The sequence below is a fragment of the Rattus norvegicus genome, chromosome 4, assembly GCF_021556685.1.
Source record: "Rattus norvegicus strain SHRSP/BbbUtx chromosome 4, alternate assembly SHRSP_T2T, whole genome shotgun sequence".
NCBI classification, from domain to species: domain Eukaryota; kingdom Metazoa; phylum Chordata; class Mammalia; order Rodentia; family Muridae; genus Rattus; species Rattus norvegicus.
The window spans coordinates 165,012,196-165,024,784 of NC_141537.1; the positions used below are offsets into that span (position 1 = coordinate 165,012,196).

Here is a 12,589-nt window from a genome sequence, read left to right on the forward strand (position 1 = left end):
CTTTACCTTCAGGCCCGGAGATCTCCAGGTCCCTCTCTGGACGTTTGGTCACGTAGTGCGGCGACCAGAGCGTGGGAGCTGACGCGGGTGGAGCGATTGTGATAAGGCTGACATTGACTGGGGGTGGCCAGACGGGAGACGCGGTCAACAGCGCGCGCAGCAGGCCCCGTCCGGGGAGCCCCTACATCCTGCGATCCATCATGAAGTTCCAGTATAAAGAGGACCACCCCTTCGAATATCGGAAAAAGGAAGGTGAAAAAATAAGGAAGAAATACCCGGACAGGGTGCCGGTGAGTGGGGGCTGGGAGGGAGAGGGCAAGCTTGGGGAGTTTGGGAGCTGGTTTCCCTGGAGCTGCCCGGTAGCCTGGCGATGGCGGGTGGCCCTGGGGCCGGAGGGTCATCTGAATCACGTATTCTTGACCAGTTTTGACAAGCTTGTATCCCCAGGGCCTGTGCCCACTTTTGGCATCCTGAAAGCGCAGCGTGCGCGTGGTGGGTGAGTCAGCAGGATTCAGCACCCGTGGAGGTTGGGATGTGCGCGTGGCGGGGCCTGTGTGTGCGGGGGCGACTGGTTGGGGTCCCAGTTAGGATATGTTTATAGAAAATGCAGCCCAACCCTAGAGCAGCAGGTGAGCCTTGTGCCCATCCATGTCTGTCCAATGGTTCTTCATGAATCCGAGTTTCGTCCTCATTTCCTTAAGCGTAGGAGGAAAAAGACGTGAGAAGCCCCTAGATTCTGCCCTGCGTTTTCTTAGAATGGGGGGTGGCACCACCAGGCGGGGCCCCCCTCAAACAAGGTCATGCTCTGCGTCACAGCCAACCTGCCTCCTCCTTATTGTCTCCTGGGCCATGTGCGGATAAAGAAAGGTCCGTGCTCTGTACTGTGATGGGTGGGCCCGTGGATCTCAAGAGCCAGGACTGAGAAACGTTTCCTCTATGAATTATACCCCGATTTAAGCGGCTAAAACCTAGTTCATGCACTGCGAAGGAAAATACTAAGGGAGTCTTCAGCATCCGGGTGTTTTTCACTTTACCCCCTCCCCCGCCCACTTGGTATTTTTTTTTTTTCCTCCTCTTTGGAAGGCTGCGCAGCAGAATTGGGAGCAAAGGATGACATGGCTGTTAAATATGGTGGATAGATGAGCAGGGACTTTTAAAAATCATTCTCTTTATCTGTACAGGCAATGATGTTTATTAGATTAGCGTTCCTCTAACTTTGAAAGGTAAAAGAGCTGTGTTAAACTGCTAAATTTTTTTTTGATACATAAGTAATAGGGGGAGGGGCTTCTTCCTTGTTCTTTATCTCAGCCTGGACTACTAGAAGAAATGGAGGCTCAACAAGAGAAAGTCCTCAGCCCCATTTTCTACCTTCAGCCCCATTTTCTATAAGGAAGAAGAGAGTTAACTATTTCACCATTCTCCAGAAATTACATATACACGGGTCTGCCAGAAATGGCTGGGAATACTCCAGTTATGCCTTTTTACTACATAGTCCTTTGCATGGACTTCCCCGTGGAGGATTGATTTCAAAATTTCTCTCAATCTGTCAACCCCACTTAGTATTTTAAATTTACACGTGGACCGCATAGCTGGCAGCACTTGAATGCCTTGTCTGCATACTCACCGACTCTAGTCACAGCCTTAAAATCCTTGTGCTACAGACGTGTTCTGAAGCATAGGGCAGTGAAGTCACCACCCAAAGGTTTGACATTGCTGGCTGGAAGAGGAGAATTCCAGCCCTGACCGTCATGCTTCAGGGCTGTCAGAGTCCTTGGCCTTCAGGGTTTTGATGTTTGTTTGTTTTGTCCAGTTTGTACTAGAGCGAGGTGAACCACAATTTAGTGTACATCTTAGAAGATCAAACCCTAGAAGTAGGTTATCACTTGCTGCCATCTGGAGTTCAAATGGTAGTCAGTGCCAGCCAGGAAACTTAAGTGAATGTGTCTACCCATTATTCAGAACATCAGAAATACGAGCTGTGACCGGTAACTGTTTTCAAATTCAGAGAAAACCTCCATACTTCTTCAAGGCAGAGGCCCCTCTCGGTCAATTGGTTAAAGCACTCACCCAGAATATTGCAGTCTCTTTGTATTCTCTTGCTCATGACTTGATGTTGAATGTTTTACTTCATTGATAATTTGTAAACCTTCACTCAGATCTCATGGAACCTCTGGATTTCACCCCCAGATGGTGCCTCCCAGTATGAGAGGTTCTCAACCTCTCATTGGGTTGAGACAGAACTCTGCTAAATGGCAGAGATTTGAGTGGGGGTCGGGGCAACACTGGAGTTGGAAGCCTTTGTCTGGTTTCTTCTCCACCTCTGGGTTGTAACAGGACTTTGCATGCCTTGGGCACTGTGCTGAATCTTACTATGTTCAGGTTTTTACAGAAAAGCCACTAAGTTTCTAAGGCAGTCTGACTCACAAGTTAAGCCTGGCCTCAGAAGGATTGTGCGTGGGCCTCAGGAGAAGGGATCATGGGATATTGAAATAATAGTGTTGGAAACCTGTAACAGCAGGAACTACTGGACACACTATTTTTAAACATGTGTAAACAGTCTTACGGTGTATGAGCCACGGCTACAGAAAACAATTCCCCTCTCCTTTTGGTAGGAGGTACCAGGTCTCAGAGTTCCTGTGGTGAATACCAGGGCTACCTGCTTCCTGTGCTCTGTTGTTTGTAAACTGCATTCTTCCCTTCTTCCCTTTTGGTTTATTTGTTTTTCAAGTCCCTTTCTATTTAATTTGAAGCTTTAGATTCATGCCTGTCTGCCCAAGCATTTTCTTGTACTTATTTGTGTGGCTTTTGGTGATGTGTGTGTGTGTGTGTGTGTGTGTGTGTGTGTGTGTGTGTGTGTGTGTGTGTGGCTTGATGAAGCTCAGAGAGGTCAGAAAGATGCTGACGGTCACACAGCTTCTAGGGATACTTGTCCAGTGTCTGTTTCTGCTTCTTTGCTTCTTAGTATTTCCCATTTCTTATATCTAAAATGAGTTTTTCAAAACAAAGAATCTAATTTTAATATCCTTGTAAGATGTTTTCTGAGCAAATATATAAACACCATCTATGATTTTTGTGTGTCTTTTTCTTTGTTACGAAATGCGTGATCTTTAAAAATTATGAAAATAATTAATGCGGACATTGAAAATCCCTTAAAATGCTCACACAGTTAATAATGGGGAATAATTTAGTGCATTATTCTCAGAAAGTGTCACTCATTATAAAAATTCATAGTAGTTTTCACTTAGCAATGGACACTTTTTTGCAAAGATTGAAATCTGAGGCATGTTAAGTGTGTGTGTGTGTGTGTGTGTGTGTGTGTGTGTGTGTGTGTTAGTCATCACTGTCGCAGTGTCTGATGCAGTCAACTTCTATAGGGCAAGAAGGCTATTGGCTTCAGAAGCCTTTGTCCATGCTCTTAGTTGGCCCCATTCTTTGGGCTGGTGGTGACTCCAGACTATCATGGTAGAAGCACACGTGAAGACAAGATGGGAATCAGTCTTCAGGTTTAGCTCAGTGACCTAAAATTCCCATGAAGCCCCACCCCTTAAAGTTTCCACCACTTGTTCATAGCACCAAGGCAGGAGCATTTTTTAAACATAGTAGCCTTTGGAAGGCAGTGACGTTCTAAACTATAATGTTGTGTCTATAACAAAAGGCATCGCCTCCTCTGTGTGTGTTCACATGTGTGAGTGAGCATGTGTATGATTGTGTGCATGTGTGTGGAGGCCACATGTTGATACCTTGTACTATTATTCTTGCTTACTCTTCACCTTACTCAGTATGAACCCAGAGCTGACCACTTCAATTAGTCCAGACAGACAGCTTGCCCAGGGATCCCCAGTTTCTGCCTTCCCAGAAGGCATATCCACTGGGCACTCACTCGGATTTTAGGGATCAGAACTCAGTCTTCACACTTTGATAGAGAAAGCGTTTATGACGGCTTCATCTCCTGGGTCCATAATGGTATTTTAGAGGAAGAATCAAACTAATAGACCATCAGACACATCTTAGAAACACAGAACATCTTTTCAATTCTCTTAATAAAACATTATAGGATAAATATCTTTTACAGTCCTTTATAGGTAATTTGTAATTACTTAAGCTTAAGGAATATTTGAAGTGGGAACTAAAAATTACATTGAATCCAAACCGTGTGGGTAAATTTCAGGTGTGGAAGGAAAAAGATAATACTAGAGTCTCTAGGTTTCATCCCCACCCTCCTGTTCTTTTAGGTCATCGTGGAGAAGGCTCCTAAAGCCAGGGTCCCCGATCTGGATAAGAGGAAGTACCTTGTGCCCTCCGACCTCACTGGTAATGGCCTTTCCCTCTTCTGACCCTTCATTCCAGGAAAGCATTCTTGATCTTAAGTCTAAGTTGGTGACTATGCATAGGTTGTCACCTTGTGTAGGTTGTGACCATGTATGGCTCTCTTCCGGGACCTGGCCAGTGCGGATAGACACACTCTGTCCTCCTGTTTCCAGTTCTGTTTGGTATTTCCCAATGCCATACTCAAGTGCCTTAGTCATGGAGACCCAGGAAAGCAGCAGTACCTGGTACCCTGAGGTCGATCGATTTGGGAGGATCACATTTCAGAGATTTATATTTAAATGCTTTATCTTTAAATGTGTTTCTGTGTGAGGGATGAAAACGGCAAATGCTAGCCTACCTTTTGTTTTGAATTATACGCATTTAGACTTACCTTGTTCTTAAAGAAGTACCAGGTGCTTACAGGATGCCCCAGAAAGATTCTTTTAGACACAGCACTCATGCAATTGTCAGCCTCCCAGAAATGTCATTGTTTGCAGAGAGAAGTTGCATGGGCTCACTGCCCTGACACTTGCCCCCATGGTACTGGGAGGGCCGGAGTCCAGTGGTTCTCTTTCTGTTGTTAGCTCTCAAAGTGCAAATGTGTTGGAAAGGAATCAGGGGTCCATTTTGAAGGGAATGCTTGGATCTACCTCATATTCCCCCACAGTAGACATTAGGCTGGATGAATTTGCTAATAATGTTGAGTCTGAAGGTGGATAAGGAGGAAGGAAAGGAGGCAGTCCCACTGTGGTAGGTCAGGCATTGTACAGGCCTCCATTTATATTTTGCCACTAAGGCTCTTAGACAGTATTTGGGTCTGAAAAGCTTGTACTTACACAATGGATTTTTGTCTTGTTTTCTGAGATTTCTCCTACTAATCCTTTTTCATTTCTTGCCCTGCTCTCTGTTTCCTTCCTGTAGTTGGCCAGTTCTACTTCTTAATCCGGAAGAGGATCCACCTGAGACCTGAGGACGCCTTATTCTTCTTTGTCAACAACACTATCCCTCCCACCAGTGCTACCATGGGACAGCTGTATGAGGTAATGGTCTTGGTCACAATACCCAGCAGCCTGGTGTCCCCTAGCTCTGGTTCCAGGGTTTGTTAAAGACCTGGGAAGTAGGGCAGGAGGTGTTATTTATGGGTATCCTCTTACACACAGCAGTGTGAAGCTAGGAGATTAGATACCCCTTGTCCTTTAGTGACTGAGCACCTACTCGATTTAATCTTTTGAAATCTCTCTAGTCTTGCCTGACTGTAATACTTTATTGCCGGCTCCAGTGGTTCTTGATAGCAAATCATCACTGGTACCTGTCATTCTGTTGCTTTCTCTGGAAGCATAATTTTTCAGTGAACAGTGCACTCCATCCCCTGCCTGTCAGCCGTCCACATCTAGCAATAGATGGAGAAAAGAAACACCAGCAACGTTTGGCTCCTTTTCTACGTGAACCTAGAGCCCTGTCTTTACAGTTAGTTCCCACATAAACTGTCAAGATTTGGCCAATGATAGTCACATCTGGAAGCTCTCTTTCTAGAACAAACCAAAGACCTCTGGAGTTGCTGTTATCTGAGTACAGGGAATGCATCAAAATGTAAGGTTAAGATAGAGTCTGATTTGAGAAAAGCTGTAGTAAGGACTTCATATACAAATAATATAATGTGATCTAAGATGGCAACTATACTATTCCTTGAACGATGTCACATAGATGTCACATAAGAAACTGGCTTCCCATTGTACCTCGGTAGCTAGTCAGATGCCTATCTAGTAACCCCTGGTCTAGCCCTTATTCCATAGCATATATTCCCCATGAGTATGTGTGTCAGTAGGTGTAATGTGGTATCTGTGCTTTCCTTGCTAGTGTGAGGAGTTCTCTCTCTCTCTCTCTGTGTGTGTGTGTGTGTGTGTGTGTGTGTGTGTGTGTGTGTGCTTGCAAGTGTATATGTATATGTGCAGGCAGGTGAACCTCAGAGGACAATTTCAGGGTATTTCATCAAGAACACTGTGTGCCTCTGTTGAGACAAGGTCTCTCATTGGCTTAGAGCAAACCACTGGGCTGACCTGACAGGCCACTGTGGCCCAGGAATCTTTCCTACCTCCCCAGTGCTGGAGTTACAAGCACACAATATCATGCATGCCCTTTTTATCTGGGTTTTGGGAATTGAACTCAGGTCCCCTGGGCTTGCAAGGCAAGCCTTTTACTGATTGACCCATTCCCCCCATCCCCCCCCCCCCGCCTTAAGAATTTTTTTTCAAAGTAAGAATTATTCCCCAATATTTTGTTTGTGAAAGCTTTAAAAACGTGCCAAAAACTTGCAAGAATTTTACTGGTAGTACCAGGCGGCTTAGGGCTGTACAGCTCACGTGGTGTGCTATACTTGTGTTTTGACATTTAATTCATTTATCCATCCTTGTTTGTTTTTGAAGATTTATTTTTTGTTTTGTTTCACTTTGGGTCTCTGAAATGGGGTCTTGACAGGAAGCTCTGGCTGGCTTGGAATTTGCCAGGTAGCCCCGGCTGGCTTCAAACTTTAGTGTTCCTACCTCAGGCTCTCACATGCTGGGATTACAGGTGTACATGATTGCATCCCAGCTGGGTTTTGTTGTTGTTGTTGTTGTTGTTTTTGTTTTGTTTTTGTATTTTTTGCAGTGTCTTTATTATCATACATTCATTATATAAATTAGTTTTATTACTTATTATGTTCTCAAACTTGTACATAACATTTCAATCACATTTACCCCCAACCCTCACCCTGTCTCTTTCTCCTCTCAGTCTTCGTTAAATCAGTGAATGTCATTAATGTTATTTACAGGAGAGCAGTTTGTTTACAGAAGCATGGACACCTTTCCAGTGTCTATACTACTATAGAAGATGAGTCCTTGTCCCCACCAACCATCAATCAATTATAGATCCTCAAGAAGGGGCGGGGCCTCAGACCCCGCTCCCAATCATGATGGAATGTTGGTGATAGGCCCAATTTTGTGGAGAAGCAGTGCAAATCAGCCAAAGCTGCTTGTGAGTTCAGGATTACAACAGTCATCTCATGCCTGGGAGCCAGCATTCCACACCTCTCCTCACCCTTCCTTGGAGTCTTGCATTCATTCTTCTTCCCTGAGTGTTGGACGGGGTAATTTAGATGAACCGTGGTGTGATGTGTGGCCAGGCATTAAGTAATCCTGTATTGTCTGTACTTTGACCAATTATTAGGCTCTGTAGTCACTGCTGACCACTGAAAAAAGGAAATGCCTGTGACTAAAGCTGACTGTAGAGTGATTTTTTTTCTAAGAGCGAGGCTTACTCTGGTTGTTTTTTCGCTATTGGTAAGATATGTTCTCTATGAACACTTGATTTGTGAAGTCAGAACTCAGCGTGTAGTTGATAACCTCTTATTCTTTGTTCCTTTTGTTGTTGATTGCTTTCCCTTTTCCCTAGTGCTGAAGCTTGAACCCAGGGTCCCACAGATGTGAGGCAAGTGCTCTACCACTGGGCTACACCCTAAAGTCCTGTTCCTTACTTTAAATAGGAAATAATGCTGACCTCCATGCCTCCTTTACAAGGTCATTTCAGGCTCACAATCATTATAGACATGACTGTTTAAAACTTTCTGAATTGTCTTCTTGTCTCCTCTTTTAGGACAACCATGAGGAAGACTATTTTCTGTATGTGGCCTACAGTGATGAAAGTGTCTACGGGAAATGAGGCAGAAGCCCAGCAGATGGGAGCGCCTGGACTTGGGGGTAGGGGAGGGGTGCGTGTGGGACTTGGGGAACCAGAGGGAGGGCTCCCAACCATGGAGGAGACGCAAGGTGAAGACATCAGGAAACATCACACCGCACACGCTGTCGTCTTTTATTCACGAGCTCAATTGTTACTTTTTCTCTGCTTCCCCAGCCCAGGAAGAACTTGTGTTGGATTGGCTGTGAGAGCGGGATGGGGACAACACGATCCACAGCCTTGCTGTGTGTGAGCTTTCTTTCGTGTAGTTTCATCAGAGGTTTGGGAGGGGGCAGGTGACCGATAGAGAAGAAGACAGTTCAGCAGCAACTCTCGTCACTTTGGGCAGAGGTTTGACTTTGTGGCATTTGTACAAGCCACCAGGCAAAGGGGGAAAGAATGCTGTAGGGGACCATACCTAAGGGACCAAAAGATACCCACTGTTACTGAAGCATTTCGACCTTTGACCTCTGCCCTAATTCCTTCCTCTCCTAGTCCTTTTCCTCCGCCCAGGTGTCATAGCACCGCCCCAGTTGTGGCAGTAGACATTCGCACGGACATTTAGATGGAGTCCTCTTGGAAAATAGGGCTGTTCGCAATGTGGTTGTGATTGCCAGCAGTTTGGATGGCGTTAAAGTGGAGTTCAGGGTTGAACATGTCCCGCTCTTCTTCCCACAAGAACCTTGGACTTTCAGGAGCCTCAGGATCAGTCCTCTAGCATTTCCTTCACCTTTCTCATGGACAGGGACAGCGTGTCTGTGTGTGGAGGGTCGGGGTTACAAGGTAAGCTAGGTCACACACCTGCCGCTCGTCCTCCCCCTGCTGCAGTCTCTTAGGTCTCACTCGCACTGGAATGCAAAGCGATGGCCAGCTGTCTCCCTCCGCGGCATCTGCTATCGAGAGAAGATGGAACGAGGGGCGCCAGAGTTTCATGGGGGCTTTACTCATTCATTTCATTTAGGGACTCTGTTGGGGGGAGGGGCAGGAATCGCATTCACACATGACATTTCAATTCATCTCTACAAATGAAGAGCGTCCTCCCCGTTGGGAGCTATCTGTATGTTCGCTTTGTCGGCATCAGGTTCTGGGACTTTGAAGTCAATTGCTGTCAGGCCAGGGAAATAAAATAATTGCTTACCTTAAAAAATCTACCTGGATCCAGAATTGTTGCCTTTTTTATTTTAAAGAACTTGAGGTGGGAGTTGGGTCGGCAGTGGTTGCTTTCATGGGTGAGATGTATATGTGTTCATTTCACTGCTGCCCGTGGGTGGATGTTACAGTGTATTGTTCCCTGTGCCTGGTATGTAAGTGCCCGATCGCTGCTTCATGCGTTCTCAAAGCTAGTCTGCCTGCCTCACAGGGTGTGCTAATTGGAGATGTAAATGTCTAGGCCTTGTCCCAGATTTGACTGGCAGCCATGTTGGCAGTTCAACATGAGCAGGTGCCCCAGAACATTCTGCTGAGCCTTCAAGTCTGCTGTTTAGGGCTTTGCTGTGAGGCCTAAACACAACTTATTCTCTCTAATACGGTTCACAAGATGCTGACATCTTCCAAAGCAGGAGACCGCACATGTCTCCTCGCCGTGTGTGGGTCTTTGATTAAGTCAGGAAGCGTACCATGGAGATCAAACAGCCAGGATATGAGAGAACCCTCAGTCCCATTTCTAACCCTCTGATCTCTTGGCAACTCCACACCTAGGTGATGACTTCCTCTTTATGTTTAGGGAATATGATCGGGTCACCAGAAAGGAATTAGGAAGTCATAGAAGATCTATGCCAGGATTCTACCAACAGTCAAACTTCCCACTGAAGTGATGGACAAAATCCAGTTAGGATTGAGATTACAAAAGGGAGGACAGCGTGAAAACAGCCCTGGAAACAACAAAAACATGTATTTCTTTTTTAAGATAATGGAAATGCTTTGAAAAGTTTCCCATGGTGTAGTGTGCGATTACCTGACAGAGTCAAGCAGAGCCTAGTGCTTGAAATGCTGAGATGAAAACCACACTGAAACTATTCCCACCACCCAGGAATAAGACTGAATGTTTGAAAAGACACATCCAGCAGAGCCTCTGTCCTCTGGGCTCATCTGAAGCACTGCAGGCTTTTTCAGGTCTTACGACTGGACCTTGGAATTCAGGGCCTGCCTTGCAGAAGGCCCTGGCTTATTCTAGTACCACTTCCTGTTGAATATTTCAGATGAGAGAAAAAGTATTATGGGATAGGATGTTACTATTTTAGACCGGTACATCTTACAGGTGCATAATTTCAATTAGCTATGTTTAGCCACAGTGTCCTGCTTAGAACTTGGTGCTGGTTCTTGAACACAGTGTCTTAACACTCCCAGTTGCCTGAGTCTTGGAAAGTGACAACACCCTCAGGCCCTTCTGACCTGAGGTTTCCTGTGAGCAGAAAGCAGCATGGGAAATGTCCTGGAAACCAAGGCTCTGTGTTCCGTGCCACACTAATTGGCTCTCTCCAGATCTGCTCTGTCAGGATGATACATCAGACAAAGTCAGTCTTTCCTTTCGAGGCCATGCCACTTCAGCCTTAGAGACAAGTCCAGTTCTGTATTTACTGAAAAAGTCTTGAATATGCAAGGGTAAGATTGGATGTTTGCCAAGGGCAATCTTGTCTTATGACTAGTTCTTTCTCTCACCGCTGGCAGGTTCCCCAATGAACAAAACAGCTGGTCAGTTTCCTTATCTTTAGAGTAGAAGTCTCCATCAACAGGCATATGGTGAGGGTGCATCCGAGCTGTATATCCCAGTATGGCCCTCAACCCTGTGTAAATGGAGGCAAAAGAATTTCATTTCTGAATATCATGCTGTAGTTTATTTTTCTTCTGATGCTAAATTGCTTGCTTCCTTCAAAGCATACTGAGACTACTTAAAGGCTGTACTGTATTGTGTCATCAGAGGTTAAGATTACAAAGTAACAAAACACTATGTTATGTAATGTAAGCAGTGCTTACTTATCCCAGTGAGCATGCCATCTGGTATGCTAGCATCAGCCACTAGGTGGCTCTCTAGAGTCATGCGCTGTTTCCTGAACCCTGCAATTACCCTTCGGCCATGACCCTTTGGGCATATTAGCATAAAGATTATAATTCTATATATAATAGCTATGAGATGATTTTAAAGCTGTGTGGCAGAAAAGTGTTGGCATACATGCCTGAGGAGACAATATTAAATCAACTTTAACAATGGAGACGTCAAACCATTCTGGAAAAGATCCTGATTGATAATTCCTTTTATCTAGCTTTCACTTGGTAGTTTTTTTTCTCAATACTGAGCATCAATTCATGGCCTCACATGTGCTAGGTAAGCACCCTCTCACTTGGCTTTATCCTCAACCCTCTATATAAACCATCACTCAACTGTCTCTGTATTCTTACTTGGTAGATCTAAACAAGTACGAAGTACAGATTTATTATTTTTGAAATGTGTGAACCCATTCAATATTATTAGGATCTGACTGGTAGTGCCTTTCACTGGTTCTAAGGTGAGCTGTTTCCTCAGTGCACCAGTGCACCCTGAGTAGTTTACTTTCGTCCTAGGTGTGCCGGTTGCCCACCTTCTCTTTGCCTTTGTTATTTCAGTGCAAGGTCTCTAATCAATTCCAGCCTGTAGCTTGTTTTCTTGAGAACAGCTGGAAAACAGTTTTCCTCAGCTAGCAGAATAATAGGGTCAACTAACGAAAGATGACACAAACACTGGAGCCTTTACCCCCAAACCAGTAGATTTTTAATGTAAATTTGATTGCCCTGTTGTGTTACAGACTCTACTTCTAACACTTTTTACATTTCTGCAAACTTTGGTTCTTGGAAACTCACATGACCAGAGTAGTTCCCGAGAGTGAATGAAGTAGCAGGAAGTGGTCACCCTGAGAAGGGACCGTATGGTGCATTTTACCATACCCTTGGCAGGTTCGCCTGTGAATGATGACCTGTGGCATTGTGCATGTTCAGCATCATGGGCCTTGTATACTGCAGTCCAGTTTGAAATTGCAGCCTATTTAAGATCCCGTAGGACTGTCCTTCAAAGTTACTTAGCTCCACGACCTGCCGGATGGTTCAATGGGTAGAGCCTCTCACTTCCTGCCATGAATGGCCTTCTGAGTTCCGTCTTCTGATTCCACATTGTGGAAAAAGATATGGGACACCTGTAAGTTGTCTTTTGATCTTGGGCTCACACGCGCGCACACACACACACACACACACACACACACACACACACACAGTAACAAAGTTACTTAGCTCCTAAATTCTCATGAAGGATTGAAACACATTTTTTTTTTCCTTTTTGGGATGCATTAATTGTACCAGATTTCTCTGTGACACTTTCACCCTTAAATGCTGTATACTTTGGTCTTGTTCACCGCCTCTGTTGCTCCTTCTTATCAATGGGCCCTCTCCCTATTCCCTTACATTCTTATAGCTCCTTTTGCTTCTAGCCCCTCCACCCCAGCATCCATATTAAACATATTCTTACAAACAGAAGCAAAGTTTACCTAAAAAATGATGTCAACCATTTACCTGTCAGGAATCATCAGGAATCATCAGGAATCAT

General features: G+C 44.9%; 1 protein-coding gene across 1 annotated transcript; it reads left to right on the top strand.

The window, feature by feature from the left end:
* Positions 1–24: 24 nt before the first annotated feature.
* Positions 25–9,168, top strand: Gabarapl1 (GABA type A receptor associated protein like 1). The gene is made up of 4 exons (NM_001044294.1): positions 25–290; positions 4,233–4,311; positions 5,230–5,348; positions 7,939–9,168. The coding sequence occupies exons 1-4, from the start codon at positions 201–203 to the stop codon at positions 8,002–8,004; spliced, it is 354 nt and encodes a 117-aa protein (NP_001037759.1). The 5' UTR covers positions 25–200; the 3' UTR covers positions 8,005–9,168.
* Positions 9,169–12,589: the final 3,421 nt, after the last annotated feature.